The 23,553-nt window shown below is 38.7% G+C and overlaps 1 protein-coding gene across 2 annotated transcripts in view; it reads right to left on the bottom strand.

The window, feature by feature from the left end:
- RHOBTB3 (Rho related BTB domain containing 3) overlaps nt 1-23,553 on the bottom strand; it is a 62,400-nt gene that overhangs the window by 33,490 nt on the left and 5,357 nt on the right. Inside the window, exons 3-6 of one of the 2 annotated variants that reach the window (XM_033179071.1) lie at nt 23,137-23,323; nt 11,693-11,847; nt 7,836-7,947; nt 5,208-5,573 (exon numbers count right to left, since the gene is read on the bottom strand). In XM_033179071.1, coding sequence (XP_033034962.1) covers nt 5,208-5,573; nt 7,836-7,947; nt 11,693-11,847; nt 23,137-23,323 — 820 coding nt within the window. The remainder of the gene's footprint in view (nt 1-5,207; nt 5,574-7,835; nt 7,948-11,692; nt 11,848-23,136; nt 23,324-23,553) is intronic. The other variant, XM_033179072.1, reaches the window with a different exon arrangement.

Here is a 23,553-nt window from a genome sequence, read left to right on the forward strand (position 1 = left end):
AAGACTAATTCTCAAGAGCACAGTGATGATTGGGCTGTTTTCATAATTAGAAACATTAATCAAGTCATCTTTGAAACTTTCAGGTCCTAATAAGCCAATAATACTTTCCTTTTATTTTTCCAGTGGTAAAAACATTTAACATCAGATTTACCCTCTTAGCAAACTTTTAAGTATATAATACAATATCATTAACAATAGGCAAAATGTCACACAGCAGGTCTCCAGAACTTACTCATCTTGCATAACTTTACTGATCGACTGACTGCAGACAAGGGCAGGATGACATCTTGCATCACTGACTGGGATTTTCTTTAGTTAACTTCTTAAAGCACTGAATTCACTTAGACTTTTAGAGCCCATGGTATACTCATGTATACTACACTGTGTTTTTATGCAATACAGAAAAGGGCATGCCATGGAATAATTCTAAGAACTGGAGAATGCTATGCAAACTGAAGATGAAAGCTTGCTTCTACATATTTGTTTACTCTGATGGTATTTCAATAAGTGATGTGAAACTCTAAGGGCCATCTGTGGCAGGAAGAGCTCAAAGCTAAATTCTTGAGGTTCTTACAATTACTTCACTTCCTAACCATCTCAGATTATGTGACTCAAGAATGTGCAAGCATAAGACTGTATCAAGTATTATAAGAATGTTACAATTGTATGCCATGTAAGAATTACTCCCTGAAGACCAGGAATGGGCTGGCTTCACTTATCACATTACTCCTTGTTCCTTAGGATTAGTAGTTAAGTACTTACATGTTACGCAGTGTTTGTTGTTATTCAATAGAAAACTAACCTTGACTGTGTCTATTGAATCAAAAATTTGAATAGGAATATATAGGTGTAAAATGTTAACTGGACTGTTGTTAAACAGGTCCCTCCTAAATAACGACCCAAATGTTCATGGTGACACAATACACACCAAATTTCAAATTCCTAAAGGTTAAAAAAAGCATGTTATTTAAAAAGAATTAAGTTATTCTTTGTAATTTGGTTCTTTAAAAAAAAAAAAAAAGGACAGGAGATAGGCTTATTACAATTTTCTAGCCCATGTTTGCTCAAGGCAAATATTCCTGAACCCACGATGGAGTTCAACCTCTGCTTTACCAACTCATCTGATGGGAACACAAACAACTCCTGTCTTCAATGGTTCTCTAGCATAATCCAAGGGCAGACCACAGCACTTCTGTGGGAAAACCACTGCAAAACTGTGCCTTAACACTTGTATTCTACTCACAGCTTTAAAACTGTTTAAAAAAAAAAAAAGCCTGGCCCATTTATTGAAGTCTTTGAGAAAAATGTAGGTTTAAAATTTTTGTTTGATTTGATTACAAAATATATGGTTTCAAAACCAGTATCACTTTTTCATACACAAACAACCAGAGGATCAAACAAAACAATAAATGTTTAGACATTTTCTGTTGATAGTGCAATCTGGGTAAATTTTTTTCTCTTAATTTTCAGCATTTTTCAAAATTGTCTTTTCTGTGCAAATATAGCTTTGGTATCTCTTTTTAACATAATGTAAATGAAACCTTTCCTTGAGCCAGAGGTTGTAATCTGTAAATAATTAAAGAATAATAGATAGATACCTGCAGAACCAGTTATTTTCACTTTTCCTTAACCAGCATCTGGGTCTCTGCAGCCCCAGGTCAACGGCCCGTGCCCCTGCTCAGAGCAGACAGCATCTCCGGCTTTGGCCGTGACATACAAGGAGAGATCACAGCCGAAATGGAACGGGTCAGTGTCAGGTTAAGAAGCCAGGACTCTGAACTGGTTGAAGACCTGTAGCTCAGCAGGCTCTCCACACCATCATGCCTGCCTGCTCTCCGATCCCTATTCCAAGCTTACTTAATTTCCACCCAACCACTAGGCATCCACTTTTCCTCATGTCAGGCAGGGGACACACAAGGCACTGAGAGCCCCAGTTCCAAATAGCCCTGCCTCAGTCAGCCTTGCAGCTCACCCCATTTTTACTTTGAATCCTAAGCTGATAACTTGGTAGCCTTCCTAGGCCTCTGCACTGAATTCTAGGCCCTAGTTTGCTGGCTTTGGCTGGTTCCCAGTTCTTCCCAAACCAGGTATTCCAGCTGCTTCTGGTAGTCCAGAGATCCAGCACCACCTGGGAGACTGACTACTGGAAACACAGAATCTCATGCCCCACTCCAGGCAACTGAATCAGAATCTCCACAGGAACAAGATCCTCAGATGATCTGCATACACTTTAAGGTTTGAAAAGCACTGGTCTAGACGATGAAGGGCCAAGGGCAGGGCCACCCATTGTCTGAATGTTGGCCTTCCTGAGGCTGATCGCCAGGGTAATGGGACCTCCTGATTGAATGCCTGTCTTGGCTGCACTGTTCCACCCTCCAACCATCATCAGAGATGAGCTTTCTAAAGCCCAGACTGATCATGCTTAAAACTCTAACACAAGTCTAAGAGCAGCAGGAACAGCTTCCACAGACCTTGCCCACCTCATCACCCACCAGCCATCACCTTTCACTCTATGCTCCAGCCATGAGAAATGGCCTGTGATCCCTGGAAAGCAGCAGCTACCTAGGATTACATTTTTACTAATGCAAATGTCCCCAGTATATTAACAGTATATATACTGTTTCAAACAGTATCAGAATGAATGCACAAAAATTTTACAACAGGTAAATGACTCTGGGGAAAGGGTCTGGGGTAAAAGGATAACTTTTTTCTTTTCTTTCCCTTTTTTTCCATCTGCCTGTATTAATTTTGCAATTAAATAAAGCACTCCCCTTAGGAGAAAGCTAGGCAGGATCAACCACTGGAGATACATCTAGCTATTTTACTGCTACTATATTAAAAAGAATATAAGACTTCAGAGTGCTCATGTGTCTTTGAAAGTAGTCAATCATAATTTGGAAACCTGCTGAATAATTCACATAATTTCAACAGAAAATTATCATAAAAAAGTTACGTCCCTCACAGTTCCTTAAACATATGATTAAAAACATTTTTTTCTCTTAACATGTAAACATGTTAGTTTTTCAAAATCTTAAACTCTGAACTGTGACATTCTAAGTTTAGATGTTAAAATCTATAGTACTAAATGAAGTCTTTAAGTAGTTTGGCTTACTGATATGATGATGCCCAGCTACTGGAGCCTACTCTTTAATTCAACTAAAACTTATAGAGAACCCATTGAAGGCAATGTGCTGGGTGTGTGTTGTACAGGTGCTCAATTTATGCCTTTTCCAAGCCAATATTTCACTAACCTAGCACCACATTCTACACCACATTTTTATCCACATAAATCTGCATGCTGCAACTGTACTTTTCAAAATCATAATTTAAGTTTTAACTTATAAAATTACATGACCACAACCCACATGAACAAAGTAATATCTTATTTTAAATATCAATTACTTAAATAAAGGCTGCCCCAAATTTCCCTACCTGTAGCAAATGATACTTGTTTTGCAAACCTTAAACTTTTTATCTGTTCCCAATTAGGCTTTATTGGAAGCCTAAAAACAAATTAATTATAAATGTTTCTCCAGACACATTGCAGAGCAGGAGTGACTTAGCCTAACAGGTCATCGGTACATGATTTGAAGTGGGTAAAGAAAATTAAAGACAGGGGTTCTCAGAAAACTTATATTTAGATGCTTACATTAAAATTCATTTTACATCTGTTCTTTTCCATTCTTACACGGGACACTTAGATGTAAGACCTTCGATTCATTTGCTAAAATGACCCAGATAGAACTTCTATCTTTAAAATGTAGTTGCTGCTGAGTTTTTAAAAGGGCAAAGAGAAAAATACTTGATAAGCTAAATCTTAAAAAGAAAGGGCACAGAAAAGAAAAAAAAAAAAGTAACGTCTATGATAGTCATGGCCAAAGTTAATCAGACCTCAACTAACACTGGATACTGATTTCCAGTTCCTAAGCTGAATGCAACTCTCTCTTTGACGCCCTACAAAATCTTAAGAGTCGAACCAAAGAGTGAATAGCTAGGTTTTAAGGTATAGACATTTGATTTCATTCACTCTTGGAATATTTTATGTCTTTAAAACTAAATTGGACAATAAATTCTCAGATTTCATATTTTGGATGTTTTTTAAGGAAATAAAATATTAACATACCTGTTTGGTAGATTATTGTTTTTACAAGTAGATTTAAAACCAAGGCAAATACAAAAACATATGAAAAGATGCTTGATATCACTAATCATTAGGGAAATGCAAATCAATACCAAAATTAGATATCATGTCATACCCATTAAGATGGCTACCATTAAAAAAAATAAATAGCAAGTGTTGGCAAGGATGTGGAGAAACTGGAACCCTTGTACACAGTTTGTAGGCACGTGAAGTGGTATAGCTACAGTGGAAAACAGTGTGACAGTTCTGTAAAAAATCAAAAATAGAATTACCATAGGATCCAGCAATTCCACTTCTGCATATATATGCAAACAAAAAATAAAAAGCAGAGTCTCAAAAGAGATATTTGTACACTATGTTCACAGTAGTATTATTCACAATTGCAGCAACAGCGGAAGCAACCCATTCATCCATGGATGAATGAATGGGTAAACAAAATGTGGTCTATATGTACCACAGAGTATTATCGACCTCAAAAGGAAGAAAATCCTGATACACACCACAACTTGGATGAACCTTTAAGACATTATGCTAAGTAACATAAGTCAATCACAAAATGACAAATACCGTATGATTCCACTTACATGAGGCACTTAGGAGAGTTAAAATCACAGAGACAGAAAGTAGAATGGTGGCTGTCAGTGGCAGGAAAGAGGGTGGAATGGGGAATCATTGTTTAATGGGTAGAGAGTTTTAGTTTTAAAACATGAAAAGAACTAGGGACATGGATGGTGCCGATAGTTACACAACATTATGAATGTGTTTAATTCCACTGAACTGTGTTCTTAAAAATGTCAAGGTAGTAAAATTTATGTTCTACGTATTTTACCACAATAAAATCTTATGAAATTGATAGGAAAAAGATGAGGCAAGTACATTTGTAAGGAAAACAGAAAGCTTGGACCAATTCCTATATATAAAGCAAATAATATTTCATGTATAATCTTCATCCCAGATGGTAGGAAAAGATCACTGTAAAACTAACCAGTACCCTTGAGCACCACAGGCACATGTCATTTCCAAAGCTTATGAGATTGTAAGTAACCAGAACCACTTGACAAGATACCTGAATAAATGAAGCGAAGGATGTCTGATAAACAAGAACAGAAGAGGGCGTCTTTAACAATGACTCGTAATGGTGGGTTGCCTGAAGATTCCTGGCTAGCACCTGGAAATGCAGTATCTCTGTTTATAGCAAAGAGATCCTGGGTAGTTCGGATGATACTGGAATCTTGAATGTCAGTGGGACTCTTCACATTGAAAAGCAGCATGAAAACATGGCTTACAGCGCAGAGAACAATCTTGTGGGCCTCTACAACTTCCTTTAAATCGGGGTTGTAAAATACCACATCCACACACTGGCAGCAGAACAGCAAGTTATTTAAGTCAGAGTTATAATGTGACGCTTCAGCCTTTAAGACAGGCATTTTTTCTGTTTTGAAAAAGAAAATAAAAATAATAAACTCCTTTCAGGTTTACAGACCCAATAATCTCATGTTTACTTTAAATACAATTGTATAATATTTTAAAAGATTATTAGGTTAAACCATAAGAAATAGCCAATATTTAACCATTCTTTGATGCACAAAAACAGCAAATTTGTACAGCTTAACCTAATTTATAAACATATATAAACTAATTATTCAGGAACTATAGAATTTTATAACACAGACACACAAATACTATGTTTATTTACATTTTATAGAGCAAATGGAAAACCTACTAATGACATATGGAGCAATAAAATAACATTTCTTCTTACTTGTGTGTCCCAAAATAAAACAAACCACCAAATGCCGAACTTGAGTATTTCATAGTCATCACTCTTTACTTCTACCTGATTTTAAAAGTTCAGAGTACTGAATAAGTTCCGAAGAACCCAACCTCACATCTGAAGTCCTTTTCCTCTTGGGACCAGAAGCAGAGGTAGAGGGCTGAGCTGTTAAAATTCTGCAACTTCTCAAAGTTAAGGCTCACTGTCCTGAACGCTATTGTTGGAAAACATTTTGACTCCTTTATTTGGATTCCAAAACTAGTACTTTTCCTTCTAGTAAAATGCTTCAGCAAAAGTGCTGACCCAGCTCTCTAATTTCTAATAGAGGATAACATTCAGCCTACTAGTTTGATCACCAATAGAGACGAGCCCTCAATCAACTCAGAATACCTACACTCCAGGTCCTCTCCACCGACCCTAACTGTAAAACATCTGCCTATATCACTTAGTGCCCCCACATGAAGACCCACACAAGAGATTTCTTTTTTGTTTTTTTTTTGAGACAGAGTCTCACTGGAGTGCAGTGGTATGATCTCGGCTCACTGTAACCTCTGCCTCCCCAATTCATGCAGTTCTCCTGCCTCAGCCTCCCGAGTAGCTGGGACTACAGGCGTCACCATCACGCCCGGCTACTTTTTGTATTTTTAGTAGAAACAGAGTTTCACCATGTTGGCCAGGCTGGTCTGGAACTCCTGACCCCTGCTGATCTGCCCACTTTGGCCTCCCAAAGTGCTGGGATTATAGGCATGAGCCACCACGCCTGGGCCCAGATATTTCTTTTAGAGCTAAATGACATGTAATGTTTTGCTTTCTCTGAGGATGTAGTATGTTTTGTCTTCTTGATTAATGAGAACTAAGAACTATCTACATTATTTATCTGGTCATTTCCCACTCATTTTCTAATCCAGAAAGGATTTAATGCCCAAGGGTTTGCAACCTAATAGACCATGTCTCCCCTTTCCCTTTGCACACCAGGAAATTCAAAGCCAAATGTGTATCATTTAGATTTATATGTAGTCTATACATCTGCACTTTTTTAAAGAGATGAGGTCTCTTAAATTCCAAAGGATATTGATCCAATAAAGTGCTATGTTACTATTTCTATTACAAAATCATGCAGAAAATTCTGATAAGTTGATATAATTTATTTTTAAGTTTATTTGCCCTGAACTTTGTATTAAAAATACTTTCAAACATTCAAAAAAGTTGAAAGAACGATGCAATGAACACACATATACCCTTCACATATATCCATCACCTGGATTTTGCAATTATTAACATTTTATTTTCCCCTTATCTCTAGAAAGACAGAAAGACACACACATGCAAACACACACACACACACACACACACACACACAGCTACACAGCTGAAATATTTAAAAGTTGCAGTCATCAGGATGCTTCGGCTCTAAAATACTTTCACCTTCATCTCCTGGGAATAGGAACATTCTCCTATTCATCACAATACCATTATGATACATAAGAAAACTAACAGTAATTACATGATATAATCTAATTTCCAGTCTGTATTAAAATTAACCCATGTTGCAGGAGCATCTTCTAGATATTTTTATTGAACCAGTATCCAATCAAGGTTCATGCATTGCATTTAGTAGTTATTTAGCATTAGACTTTAATCTAGAACAGCTCTCCACCCACGACACATATTATTTTTAGAATCTATAGGCTCATTTCTTAAAGCAGTATTTCTCAAAATGTGATTCAAGTACCAATCTGCTTCTGCATCATCTGGGAAGTTGATTAATGTAGATTCTAGGCCCTATCCAAGGTTGACTGAATCAGAATGTCAGGTAAGCTCTGAGCATGCTCAAGTTTGAGAACAATTGCTCTAAGACCTGTGAGAAAGGATCTGTAATCAATGTCCAATGAATGTCTACACATTGGCTAAGAAATGCACCTGGTTGTTCAAGTTGAGGTGGTCTAATTCCATGAAACGAGTTGCTCATTTTTCTTTTCTTCATTTTTTCACTTGTCTTCTGATTTAAGGCTTGAATCATAAAATACTCCAACTAAAACAGGAATCAAATTTTAATTGAAGATCCAACAAAACTATATATCCAACATGAAAATTTGTATCCGAAGTCACAACTGTCAAACGTTTTAAATGTCAGTACCATGTATATGTATGCATTAGCAAACACATACAAACAATTTTTTTATTTAAAAAAATGAATCTAGTGGAGCAGATTGTGCCTTCTCTGAACATAAATAAACTATCCACTCAAGAAGGAGTTGTTATTAATCATTCTGCCACAAAGACACATGCACTATTCACAGCAGCAAAGACACAGAATCAACCTAAATGTCCATCAACGATAGACTGGATAAAGAAAACATGGTGCATACACACGATGGAATACTACGCAGACATAAAAAGAATGAAACGATGTCCTTTGCAGCAAAATGGATGGAGCCAGAGGCCATTATCCTGAACAAACTAACAGGAACAAGAAACCAAATACCACATGTTCTCACTTGTAAGTGGGAGCTAAACATTGAGTACCTGTGGACACAAAGAAGTGACAAGCAGACACCAGGGCCTACTTGAGAGGGTGGTAGGAGGAGGGTTAGGATCAGAAAACTACCTACCATGTACTATGCTTATTACCTAGTTGGTGGAATAATCTGAACACCAAACTCCTGTGACACACAATTTACCTATATAACAAACATATGCCCCTGAATCTAAGTTCTTTTTTTCTTAAAAGAAGGAATTGTTGGTTCTCTTTTTTAAATTATATATATATATATATACATATATATATATTTTAATTTTAGAAATGGAGTATCGCTATGTTGCTCAACCTAGACTCAAACTCCTGGACTCAAGGGATCCTTCCACCTCAGCCTTCCAAGTCACTGGGATTATAAGAGCATGCCATCCCACGCAGCTACTCTCTTGAATACTCAAGAAAGTCAATCTCTACAATTGTGACGCTACTAATAATTTTCTCAGTGGGCAACCACCACAGTTAATATTAGTGAAATTCAAAGCAGGAACAGATCTGCCTCTGTGTCTACAGACGTTCCCATGAGCAGGAAACCTCACTTTCTTCTCTTGAACAAATTTCTTTAAAATCTGTCCTTTACAAATTAAAAATCTCACTCAGGTGCATTTACATAGCTTCAGGCCTGTGCCCTAGCTTGCAAGGCCTGGGACAAAAGTCCAAAAGGAGGCCCACCCACCACATACCTAAATATTTAAATGCTGTAAATAAAGAAACCGTAATATATATAAGATATTCCATACTTCTGCTTTGACAAATACATCATCATAAAAGCCTTGCAGACAAGATTTATATTTAAATTCTCAGATTCTTCAGAGGTTCATACAGCAAAGGGAGAACTGGTCCCTAATTCCTGAGCCCTAAGACCACCCATTCTCTTCTCACCTCCTGCTCTAACTCATGCTTTAAAGAGCTCTGTGCACAGACGTGGACATCCAAGCTCTGTCCACCGCCCCCTCCCCCATTCCCTATAAAGACTCACCACTGGGTCACCGGGCAGGCCTAGGGGTGCATATACCAGCCATGTGGTCCACCATCAGGAGGGCTGTCCCAGGAAAATGGCCTGCACAGGTTGAAATAGGCCTAAGACCAGTGGCCAGAGAATTCTGGGGTACTGGGTTTGGGAGCATAGTCCTAGCACTACTCCACAGACCCTTCTGTGTGGATGGAAATGTTCTGTAATATATGCATTATATAATACAGAAGCCACTAGCCACATGTAGCCATAGAGTACCTAAAATATGGTTCATATGCTTGAAGAACTGAATTTTACTTGGTTTTATTTTATTTCAATTCACTTAAATATAAATAGCCACATGTAGCCAGTGGCTGCCATACTGGACAGCGCAGGTCTAGAAAGGAATGAAGTCCACCAGCTCCAGGTGGGCACAACCCTTGGCTCCACTGACTTGTACCCTGTGGGGAAGGGTGCAACTGGAGGACGGACAGATGGAGCTCTCTAAAGCTGGAAGGCAGGCAGCTTTCTCTCTGGCCTAGGTCTAAGGGTAGTACTGCAGAGCTCTTCAACCTTGACCCTTAAATGCAGATTTTCAATGCTCCTTTTATTCTAACATTATCATCTCCATCCATATGCTTGCCAATGCCATTCTATTTTACACTTGAGATCCCAGTTGTACTTTACTAGAAAGTAAAGCATCTAAAGAGAGATCATTCTGATCTTGTTTCCATATTCTCATCAGGTCTTAAGTTAAGGAAAAAAGAAACTGCCATGTCTTTCTCCCAACCTTGGCCACATCAATCCTCATCATACCTCTAACCCTAATTGCAACATTAGATATTAGGAAGAAAGAGAAAAAAGGAGCCAGAAGAAGAGAAAGAGAGGAGAGAAAATGGGAGTGGGAAGGTGGAAAGAGTGATCCTGGGAATTTCAGGTTCAGGATCCTGGAACAGGGAGCAAGGAGTCCTGTGGCTTCCATGGGAACGGCCTCCCCTCAACAAATAAACCAAATCTAATACATGAAACTATCTGACAAATGAACCTTCACAACAAGCAAAACCAAACCATCATTTTGCTCTCCAGCTCCCCAGGTATTTTAGGAAATGTACCATTCTTCGCCAAATTAAGATTTTTAAAAAGCCACTAGAACATAATCTGCTTGACAGGAAGATTAAATCTCTCTTATCCACCTTTCTACTCACTGCTCATCACTATAAATGAATGCAACAAAAGTTTCTCACAGTCATCGATAATATCAATATTGTGAGTATATCTTCCTTAACACTGTAATATTAATGTTTCTTTATATTATTGGGTAAATAAAAGCCATTTATATTTGATGGAAATTAGCAGCATTTATATTTGGTCTTTATTTTACCCATTTACACAAATGACACTTCTGTAGTCATCTGTGGAACCTCAACATTTCAACATGAATTTACATAATGACTACTGGGGCATATTGGAAAGAGTACATGGTGAAGAGCTAGGGAACTGATGAGGGATGCCAAAGCGCTCCTGCGTAAAGCAGGTTTTCTTTGCTTTTAACTTCTCATCCATGTATATCAGATTTGTCTGTTGAGAGGAGTTGCTTCTTAGAGGTTTGGAAATGTAGTTTCTATGTCAGCAAATTCTTAAATGATACAACTCCACAGTATTCTCCAAGGACGTTACAGTCCTAATACTATATGGGAAGTGCTGTGTGTTAAGATCAGTATCAAAATGACTGCAGAACCCAATATGCGCCACTGCAACCAAGCAAGCAGACTTGCTCCCACATATCCAACAAGTAGCTATTTGTGTAAGTAGCTCCTCTGAATCTGTTTGAGCTACAACAAAATTAGGAGTATATAAAATTTTGCCAAAGCACACACAGAGGAAGAAAAATTATTTTTTTCAACTAGTAGATGGAAATGAAAGAGAACTTTCAGGGCCTGCTGGCTTAGGCGGCCAGGCTCATTCAGCTGTATAAAGATGACTATTAAAACTGGAATCACAGGTTTGGGTAAGTAAACACGCTTTTGATACACACAACAAAGATTACTAAAGATCACCAAATGAAAAATTCCAAAATACCATATTAGATAATAGAAAAGGTTTCATTTGGAGAAAAAAATAAAATTATAATTTTATTCTGATAAAACCTCTGCCACTCACTCTCATTTTATTTCTCCAGGTTAAGTAAGACAAACCATGCTTTTAAATCTGAAGTTCTAACTGACGTTCTAGAGAATACCTAATGAGCCAACCTGACAAATAACTTTATACTTAATAGGAATTTCCACTTACCACTCCTCCAAAATACTTTCCTATGTAGAAGTCATCAAGGCTGTGGAGTTCAAGATAGGTCGCTCCTAGTTCTTTCGCAAGTTGGATCCCTTCGGTTGTACTAACACAGCTCCCTCTGTCTGAGGTACACAGTGGGCATGTACAAGGTAATTCTTCTGAGAAAACGAATTTTAAAACCAAGAGTTTTGGAATTAAACAGGAAAAAAAATGGTACACAGACAATCTGAACATTAAACAACAAACTAAGAGCTCATACCACAGCCATAGTTCAAAAGCCTTCAGTATATCCACTACCCACTAAACCCTGAATAAAAAGTGTCAATGACCATAGGAAGGTCCCTAAATAAACAAGCAGTCACTGCAAGAATAATAAATAGCATTTTAGAAAATAGAAGAATTTAAAAGTAGGTGAATGGATATTAACAAATAACCAGTACTCGTGGACCTGCTTCTTTTTACACAACCTTGACATCCTGAATATCAATATTTCTAGGCCAGTAGAAAAGAAGATAAATGTAACAACTTGATTGCCATGGAGAGCATGGAAAACAGTGGATTTGCTTTTTTAATATAATAAACTTTAAATCTATTTACGAAGTTTGAGTAAATCTTATACTTCTATTGTAACAGAACCTTCAATCTGACCTGATTTTCCAGGCAACAAAATTGTCACTCTCTTTGTAAACTTCCTATGAAGTACATTCCTATTAATTCAGACATTTTCATCATTAAACTCTAAAGCATTCAACTTCAATCATTCTTTATCTTTTCCTTTAAGATCAAAAACTGAAGGAATAAAAAGTATTAACTCAAAAAATGAAATGTCCCAAGATTCACAGTTGTATCATGTATACATCTACGGCTAGGAAGGTGGGAGAACAATCTATCTATTAAGAACATCTCTAGTAAGGCTAAAAATATATGTTTAACTCCATATTTGTCAGCCAGATTTGTTATGTATCGTGACCACATCAGATATGTCACCATTCAAAACGGCTGCCAGATCAAAAGCGAGTACATTCATTTCCAGAAATGCATGTTGTTGTAGATTGGCTTCCCGTGGGGAGGAAGACTCTAAGATGAAGAGTGGTGTGGAGAAGGTTAATTGGCGAGTGATCCTGGGAATAACCCTTCTCGGGGGTGAGGAATGCAAGACTGGGTAGAGGGAAAATTGGAATTGCAGTCCTGTTGGAACAGGGACCAAAGCTGATCCTACAGGAGGCTCTGGAGCTTAGATGGTCTTTTAGAGTTGTTCCTCATTTGGGGAAAGGAGGTAGCTGAGCTGTACCCTATCCCTAAATCGACCAGTAATCAGACAAGGACTAAACCCCTGGAGCAGGCATAACTTGGGCATGGCAGCTCCCATCGGCACAGACTAATGCATGGAAAGGGGCTCACGTGTGCACCACCAGCAGCCAACAAGCCCCAATAACTGAGGCAGTAAGTACATTGGCCCTGAAAGGACATTTGAGCAACTCCCCATCACATATGCAGCAACTTCCCTATGAATGAACTGCACACAGATGGAGCAGATATATGTAAATATTGGGTATATGCGAATTATATTTAGTGTATATGCATACCATGTATGTAAGAATGCACATAAACATGCACACACACATGCACACAGACACACATGACTTAGATAATTTTAGCTTCACTGAAAGCATTTTGGAGCTCAGAAGCCATATATTCATATTCTCATTTTGCAGAGGAAGAAACTGAGGCTCAGAGAGGTTATGTGACTTTTCCAAGTCTCTTTGTGGGTTAGAGATAAACAATCATAACACTGCTACTTGCTTCACCTGAAAATAAAAGTGACACCAAAAGAAAAAATAAAGATATACTTTTAGTAAAGAATTACTGATTCCAAAGATACAGTGATTTAAACGTTAAACTTGAGTTCTCTAAATTATGCCATAAATTCTAATTTGAGATTTTACTTTTACTTTTTCTAAGATCATTTTAAGTTTGGAGCAAATAAAGTTTTCATACAGAATTTAGCCTATCTTGAAAAATAATATGTTGGTGTTTAACATTCTTTACAAAGCCTTTGTAAACAGTGCCTTTGGTTTTCTGAAAACAGAGGCCTTCTTATATCTACAAAGGTCTCCTTATGTTGATGGAATGGAGTGGGTAGGCAGATCATCTTATTAAACTTTATTTCTGGACAGAAATCAAGCAGAGACAGGAGTGTTTCAAGTGGAAAAATGAAGTGAACATAACGTAAAATAATTTTTAACAATCTTGATTTGAGGGAGAAAATACAACTAATTTCAGGTTTATGCTAGTGGGGTGGGTTTTCCACTGTGCATGGTGGTAAGCAACTTACCTACACAGGTTCCTAGCAAGTGCCCTGTAACTCTTCTACGTCACTGAAGACATTTGTTTTCGTTCACTCACCAGAAAGGAAAAAAATGTCTAGTCATTCTACACCATATTATGCTGTAACTGTGTTGAAACTTAGCTACTTACCCTTTATCTGGATTCTAAAATCTTACTTCTTAAAACCTTCTAGAGAGGCTTTTGTTTCTAAATAGTTACTTTGTAGTTCTCTTTTGAACCATCTATATTCTTCAATATCAAGCAGCTATACGATCTAAGATTCCAAGTAGAAGTCTGACTTGTATTGGTTATAGCAGGAGAACCAATTCTGAATTAAATTAATTTACATTAACCATTTAATCAGAAACAAGCAGAGGAACCAAACTAATTTTAAACTGTAGTGCCGCATGGTCATGTGACTGAATCAGTGCTACACTTCTAGCTAACATTATAGTCTTTTTTTCCCTTACATGCTTAAGATGTTATCATAAAATGCTGTCTATTTTTTTTTAAAGCAAGCACAATGTAACTCTGACATTCAAATGGGTAACATCTCTTTGAACAGTAGTGGCTTTGAGAACCTGTAAGTTAATTCTTACAACACTGCCACTGCTTGGAAGTTTTAGAAATTCTTTTCAAAAATTCTAGCCTAGTAAAGGACCAGGCTCTACTGGAGTTTCAAAAATAACTGAAAGGATGACTGTCTTTGGGAGCTTAAAGCTATGCATACATTCTAAGCACATTCCGAAAAAAAAAAAATCTCTTTTCAAGATAGATTCAGTATTTCGTACAAGCTGAAAATTTATTCTGAGCCAAATATGATGAAGATATCCATAGGGTCAAGGTTGTCAAAAACACGGGTAACAAACGAAAGAAATGAGACTGGACTATATTTGCTGAATTTTTTTCAATTTTAAAAAGAATTTCAAGAAGCTGAGCATGGTGGCATGTGCTTAATTCCAGTTACTTGGGAGGCTGAGGTAGGAGGATCCCTTGAGCTCAGAAGTTGGGGGCCAGCTTGGTCGACATTGTGAAATCCCATCTCCATTTTTTTATTTTTTAAATTTTTATGTATTTATTTATTTATTTTGAGACAGGGTCTCACTCTGTCCCCAGGCTGGAGCGCAGTGGTATGATCTCTGGCTCAAGTGATCCTCCCACCTCAGTCTACCCAGCAGCTGGAACTACTGGTGTGCATCACCACACTTGGCTAATTTTCATATTTTTACTAGAGATGGGGTTTCACCATGTTGCCCAGGCTGGTCTTGAACTCTTGATCGCAAGTGATCCTCCCACTTCAGCCTCCCAAAGTGCTGGGACTGCAGGTATGAGTCACCATGGCCAGCCCCATCTCTATTTAAAACAAAAAACAAACAAACGAAAAGGTAAAAAGAATTGCAAGGGAATTATAAGGAGAGTACCCAGCACAGCTTCATGTATTCCAAGGGATGGATAGGGGGAAGCCAATAAAGGTCCTTGAGTTGAATAGCCAGATTTAGCTTTGTAATTACTTTATAATTACATCTTGTATGGCAAATTAATTTCATCTTGTTAGTGAAACTGATTTTTTCGCTTACTTAGATCATCCATAAAACCATTCACTCACTGAATAAATGTTTAGTGAGCACCTACCACACATCAAGTACCAAGGATATAAAAATGAAATGATAAAAAAACTCATAGTCAACTGAGACAAGATAGACATGATTGCAAACAGTTATAATATAGCATAATAAGCACTGAAATAAAGGTGTCCAAAGCCACCACAGAACAGAGGAGAGAAAGTTAACTGTCTGGGGGGGATTACGGAAGGCTTCACAGAAAGTGTAATGATATAAAAGGTAAGTGTGAATTGGCTATGCTGATATGACAGGGGCTGTGTAGAGGGGCACTACAGTTAAGAATACAGCATAGGCCGGGCGCAGTGGCTCAAGCCTGTAATCCCAGCACTTTGGGAGGCCGAGACGGGCGGATCACGAGGTCAGGAGATCGAGACCATCCTGGCTAACATGGTGAAACCCCGTCTCTACAAAAAAAATACAAAAAGCTAGCCGGGCGAGGTGGTGGGCGCCTGTAGTCCCAGCTACTCGGGAGGCTGAGACAGGAGAATGGCGTAAACCCGGGAGGCGGAGCTTGCAGTGAGCTGAGATCCGGCCACTGCACTCCAGCCTGGGCGACAGAGCGAGACTCCGTCTCAAAAAAAAAAAAAAAGAATACAGCATATACAGAGGACGGGGTGTGAGAAGAAAGGAAAACATTCATTTTCAGTTTCAAGATGGAAAGCTAAGCTCACACTGTGATCTCCCCTCCCTGCCAAATCACAGAGATGATGAAATAAAGGGGGAAGGAGGGAGAGAAGAAAGAAGGAGGGAGGGAGGGGGGAAAGGAATAAGGGAGGAAGAAAGGAAAGAAGGAAGGGGGAGAGAGGATAGATGCATTGTCTCATGCCTGTAATCCCAGCACTTTGGGAGGCTGAGGTAGGTGGATAACTTGAGGTCAGGAGTTTGAGACCAGCCTGGCCAATATGATGAAACTCCATCTCTACTAAAAATACAGAAATTACCCAGGCATGGTGGTTCATACCTATAATTGCAGTTACTTAGGAGGCTGAGGCAGGAGAATCACTTGAACCTGAGAGGTGGAGGTTGCAGTGAGCTGAGATCATGCCACCACACTCCAGTCTGGGCGACAGAGTGACACTCTGTCTCAAAAAAAAAAAAAAAATGGGGGGGAGGGGAAGAACAGAGGGAAGGAGGGAAGAGGGGAGGAAAGAAGGAAGGGAGGGAAGGAGAAAGAGAGAGAGGGAAGCAGGAAGGACTGAATAGACAGCAACACTAAAAAACTAGGGGGGAAACCTCATCAGCTCAGAAACTAGCAGTGCCTGAGAGAATGAAGGCAGGCAGCACAGGACAAAAGAGGCCTCCTGAAGCTCTGAGTACAGGTTCACACTGCAGTCACATCCATGGCGCTCTCTGCTCAACAATGCGGGGAGCAAGAAGCAGGAGGAGGCCCAAAGGCAAATGACTGGGGATGAGTGGGAGAACCCCCGTGGAAGCAGCCAGGCCTGTTGATCCTGGGTGTTTTCCTACTTACACCCCCATCCCCAGACAGCACTTGGGCAGAGAAAGAGGAAGGCATCAATCCAACAAGGAAAGTCAACTGCAAAGGTAGGCAAATTAAGAATTACCCAATGTTTAAGAAGCATCCATACCATAAAATAAAATCTCATCAAGCAGAATGACTTATAATGCCGTCTTAAAACCAAACTTAATAGACAAATCAAAATCAAATTATTAAGTATCATTAATTACCCTGAGAGTTTTTTTAAGCAAAAGTTTGCATCCTTAAGACTGGAACAAGAAATTATGAAAACAGCCATTACAGATCTTGTATGGAAAGCTTTTGAAACAAAAAATGTAATAAGGCAGAATAGCAGAACAGACCCAGCAGAACGTGTGAACCAGAAGAAAAGGCCAAGGAAATCTACCATAATGCAACACAAAGAAATAAAGCAGTAAGAAATATAAAAGAAAGATAAAAGAAACAGAGAAGAGATCCAGAAGTTTCAACATCAGTCTAACAAGAATCCCAAAAGAAGAGAATAGAGAAAATGGAGGGATGGTAATATCTGAAGTCACAAAGTTAAGACTTTCCTAGACCTAAATAAAAACATAAAGTTTTCCAAGCAGTTCAGTGTGACTGTTACATAAGACAGGGAATCATGCCTTGCAAGATTCTAGAAACAGTCGGAGGCTACATCATGAAGGATCTTGTATTTCAGGTAACAATTTTATAAGCAAAAGTTATTGAAATGAGATACAAATACTGAACTGAAATAAGGGTATCGGTGCCCATAATTTAAAGAAAAGGTATAATCCCTGGCTCTAGCCAATTAAAGGGCTTAGAAGTAAAGACACCTAAAGTCATGAGCATCTAAGAGTCCAGACCTTGGTTTCTAAATATCATTGCCCCCTAGAAGGAACCAGAATTCCAAAGAAATGGCTGATTCTAGGACTGGGAGAGGCGAAGTCTGAGAGTTGAATATCTTGTGCCAGAAAATAAGGAAGGGGCTAAAAACTGATTAGAGGTAGCTTGAAATGACTACCTCTAGGCAAATATGGAACAATGTGAGCATCTGAAAGAATAATCAGAACAGATTATAAAATACTGAATTTAAAATACAAATCCATGAATCATGATAATTCTAAGAGAAAAATTTGGGAGCACAGAAAAAGGAAGGCTCCATTTACAGAAGAGTATCAACTACTAAGTGTAGGAGGAATGATAGAAACATCACTATTTTCCAAGCACATTTATCATAAATGAAGGAATTATGAAACTAAAGGGCCTGGGTTCATTAAAAATGTTAACGTTACAAAAGACACGGTCCCTCCCCGCCAAAAACCATTGGGAGTACTGCTCCAAATTAAAAGAGATTAGAAGGCAGATGTGGTAATGCATGCCGATAATCCTAGCTACTTGGGAGTCTGCGGCAGGGGAATTGCTTAAGCCGGAGTTCCAGACCAGCCTAGGCAACATAGCAAGATCTTGTCTCTAAAAAAAAAAAAGAAAGAAAAAAAAGAGAGAATAGAGACATGTAACAACTAAATGCAATGTGTAATTTTTAACTGCATCCTGGATTGGTTAAACAACAACAACAATAAACCCCAGCTCTAACGCACATTATAAAGAAACAACTGGGGAAATGTAAATATGGATCATATCTTAAATAATAGTAAAAATATAATAGTATGTTAGATTTCTTGATTGATGATGAGATAATACATGCTAAAGTAAATACGAATAAAGAAATCTCATAACGTTTACAATTTACTCTCAAATAGTTCAGCCAAAAATAGTGTGTGTGTGTGTTTGAGCGTGCGCGCGCTTGCTTATAAAATCTAGGGTTCAATGTCTCATTCTTGTCAACTTTCTTAGGTTTGAAATTTTGCAAAATAAGAGGCAAAGAAGAAAGTTCCTAAAGAATCCCAAGCATTAAGCGCCATGATCTCACTTGTATTCTAGGATGACTATTCTGAGAGAATTTATTTCAGAGACAAACCAGGAATAGCGCACCAGAGGCCAATTTACCATGAAGCTGATGAAGCTCAAGCTTCAAGGCTCTTTTCTTATGGATCCTTTCCAAGCCCCAGGAAGAACCTAAGCAATATATCTTCACATGGTCATATTCTTTTGTAAAATTTGCAAAATAAGATATTTAGTCAAGACTACTGTCTCTTTCCACTCCAGATCACTTCATCTTGTATCAGGCAGCTCCGGAGTAACTATGGGCATTTTGGGGATGCTGCTAAGGGGAATTTAACTTTAGGCTTAGTTAGCTATTTGTGATTTATAGTCACATCCATGTATAGTTGAGTGATAACTATCCTAATACATGTATGACTTTCAGAAATGTTTCTGCCACCCACAGTGCACACTTATTTGGTATTATGACAAGAATCCTGAGCTGAAATAGGAATACAACACAAACTCTGGTGCCCAGGACCAGAAAGATGTGGAAAGAGAAGAAATATGCAGAAAGAAAAACTGATTATCATTCTCTTCTCTATATAAAAAATATCACAAAGTGGTTGTATTAGTCCATTCTCATGCTGCTAGTAAAGACATACCAGAGACTGGGTAATTTATAAAGAAAAGGAGGTTTTACGGACTCATAGTTCCACATGGCTAGGGAGGTCTCACGATCATGGTGGAAGGTGAAGGAGGAGCAAAGTCACATCTTACATGGCAGCAGGCAAAAGAGCATGAGCAGAACTGCCCTTTTATAAAACCATCAGATCTCATAAGACTTATTAACTATCACAAGAACAGCACCGGAAAAACCTGCTCCCATGATTCAACTACCTCCCACCAGGTCCCACCCATGACACACAGGGATTATGACAATTCAGTGTGAGATTTGTGTGGGGACACAGCCATAACCTATCAGTGGTTATCATATGAAGAGATGACCAAAGACTATGGTCACCCCAAAAATATAAGAAAAGTTGAAGAAGTATCAGGCTGTTAAGAAGTTGTGTTGCCAGATGTGATGGCTCATGCCTATAACCCCAGCACTTTGGGAGGCTGAGGGGGGCAGATGGCTTGAGCCTAGAAGACGGAGACTAGCCTGAGCAACATGGCAGAAATCTGTCTCTACAAAAAAATCGGCCAGGTGTGGTGGCATGTGCCTATAGTCCCTGCTACTCAGGAGGCTGAGGTGAGGGGATCATTCGAGCCCAGGAGGTCGAGGCTGCAGTGAGCTACGATCATGCCACTGTACTCCAGCCTGGGCAACAGAGTGAGACCCTATCTCAAAAATATATACATGTATTTAAAAATGTTTATCATATTCAACAGCTTTTTTAGTTGTAATTTGCTGTGCTTTCACTTATCATTCTAAATATTTACTTTTGTACATATATGTATCTGTTATTTTGTGGGTTTTTTTCCTTACAAAGGACCTCCAAATTGTATAAGTTTGAGGCCCTACAAAATCTGAAACCATCCCTTAAAGAGACCAAAAAGGGCCGGGCGCGGTGGCTCAAGCCTGTAATCCCAGCACTTTGGGAGGCCGAGACGGGCGGATCACGAGGTCAGGAGATCGAGACCATCCTGGCTAACACTGTGAAACCCCGTCTCTACTAAAAATAAAATACAAAAACTAGCCGGGCGAGGTGGCGGCGCCTGTAGTCCCAGCTACTCGGGAGGCTGAGGCAGGAGAATGGCGGGAACCCGGGAGGCGGAGCTTGCAGTGAGCTGAGATCCGGCCACTGCACTCCAGTCCGGGTGACAGAGCGAGACTCCGTCTCAAAAAAAAAAAAAAAAAAAAAAAAAAAAAGAGACCAAAAAGAAGGCCACCATGACAAATAATTAAATGACTAGAATGTGAAATCCAACGGAGATGAAGAGAAAGTAATGAGTTTGAGATTTATTTAAAATATAAAAGCAAAAGGGGTTCTTAATCAACTGGATATGGGGAATTGGGCTGGGTCTAGGATGATTCTTGTTTGGGTGAATGGATAGGATTGGCACCATTCACCAAGACAGGGAATTTGGCCAGAGGAAGATGACGTCTATGGAGATACGTGTCAGGAGTGAGACTAAAGCCAGAGAGACAGACTGAACAGTCATCAGTGTTTATGTAGGAGAAGCCAGGGTAACAGATTAGCAGGTTAATGGTTTGGTTGAAGAGTAAGAACAGGTGAAGTCAAAGGATGGAACCCTGAGAAGCAATTCCACGATATGTTGGTGCCGCTGTGTGTGTGGGAGATGGGAGAAAGGTAAAGGAGACAGAGAGTTAGAAAAACCAGGAAAGAAACAGTAGCTTTATTAAATGGAGGGAGAAGTATGTTTCAATAATTTCAATAAGAGATAATTGTTATTAAAGTGTATTAAATTTGGCTAACAAGGATATAAATGGTGTCTTAGTTCATTTTGTGCTGCTAAAATGGAACACCACAGACTGGGTAATTTCTAAAGAAAAAAAATTTATTTCTCACAGTTCTGGAGGCTGAGATGTCCAACATCAAGGTGCCAGCATCTGGTGAGGCCTTCCTGCAGCATCGTCCCATGGTGGAAGGCAGAAGTACAAGAGAGCTCACAAGACAGAGGGCAGAAGGGGGCCAAACTCATCCTTTTATCAGGAGCCCACTCCCGTAATAATGAACCCACTCTAGAGATAATAGCATCAATCCATTTACGAGGGCAGAGATCTCTTGCCCTAATTACCTCCTAAAGTCCCACTGCCCAACACTGTGTCCATCACATGAACTTGGGGAAACACATTCAGACCACAGCAACTGGCGACCCTGAGTGAGAACAAACTTGGTGCACTTGTGAAAGTCAAAGTCAGACTGTAGTGGACTGAAGAATGAATAGGAAATGGACTCGGGAAGTGTGGATACCTCTTTTATGAATCACGACCAGAAATAAAAAGAAAGATAAGGAAATAGAGAGGATATGAGGTCATGGGTGGGTCATGGCTGCCTTATTTGTATCTACTAATGCTAAATATATACCCGCCCTCTCACTCAACAATCCCACTCCTGGGTAACCACCTAAGCATCCTCAAAAGAATAGATAAATACATTATGGCATATTCATACAATGGAATAATATACAGTAATAAAAAGAACGAACTACAGATAAACACAACATGGACAAATCTCAAAAGTATTACGCCAACTGAAATTAGCCTGACCTAAGACACCACCACATACTGTATAATTTCACAGGTATCAAGTTCAGAAATAGGTAAAACTAATCTATGTTGTTAGAAGTCAGAATAGCAGTTACCTCTGAGGAGGAGAGTTATTAACTAGGAAGGGCATGAGGGAGCATTCTCAAGTGCTGCAAATGTTCCATGCCTTGATCTGTGTGGGTTGCACGGCTGTATACATAGGTAACAATGCATTTAGCTGCACTCTAAGATGACCAAATTTTATGTCCTTTACTTTGCAATTTCTCAATTTAAAAGTTTTTAGAATAATGTGTAAAAGTAAAAATTTCAAATAGCTTTACTTAGGAAATTCCACTAAGAAGATTTGTAAAATACCACTCAATCAAACTGAATCCTGAGTTGGCCCGAAGGTATCTGACAATCATATGCACAGCAGTAATGGCTGAAGCAGCCCAAACCCAGTGAATCTACCAGTCATGGAATAAGCAATCCTTTCTCTTAGGCAGCACTGTCAGTGTTTCCAGCTCACTCATTATTATCTACCTAAAATTCCTGCTCCCAAGTTCACATTTTCATGTGAACAATCTATCCTTCCCAATTGGGTAGACCTTCAGACCATCAAAAAGAGTTTTCTAGGGCTCAGCATCAGCCTAATACCTCTCATATGTCAAAATAACACAATTGCTGACTTCCATCACTACTGTAGAAGAGCCATTTAGAAGACGGATTTGCACCCAGTGGAATCACAGCAGAAGTTCATAATCCTCTCCTTTGTTGCCTTTTTATCGTATCAAATGATGAAGTGATGGCAGCTGGCATTGAACCAAAGTCACTTTGGTTTTCAAAAACAAACCCTATTATTCATTAATAAAGTTAGCACTATTTAAAATATACAATATTTGCATGCTCACTATAAAAGAGAATATTAAATACTTACCATTTTGTCTGGTACCAACAGCAGCAATAATTACTGGAACTGAATTTAATGCTCTTTTTATCACTGGAATATAATTATCCTTTACTTCATGGAATGAAAACTTGTCATTAACGTTGTATTTGATCACAATGATGTCAGCGCCCCCAATTAGATTTCGAGAAGTGTACCAATCACTGTCAAATATGTCCTAAACCAAAATGTAAATAGCAATCTTTAGTCTACTTATCTTCCAATCAATGCTGAAATAATTTATGACATTAATTTTTGGAATTCATAAAAAATTATTTTAAAATAAGTAACTACATAAAATTAAAAGTGTTGCAGTCTGCCAACCCTCTTTTTAAAAATGTTTACTTACTCATGTAGCCTGGACAATTATGTAATGGTTAAACAGGAGAACCTGAGAATTCTTGAGAG

Source organism: Trachypithecus francoisi, unplaced genomic scaffold (assembly GCF_009764315.1).
Source record: "Trachypithecus francoisi isolate TF-2019V2 unplaced genomic scaffold, Tfra_2.0 Lachesis_group2, whole genome shotgun sequence".
Lineage (NCBI taxonomy): Eukaryota > Metazoa > Chordata > Mammalia > Primates > Cercopithecidae > Trachypithecus > Trachypithecus francoisi.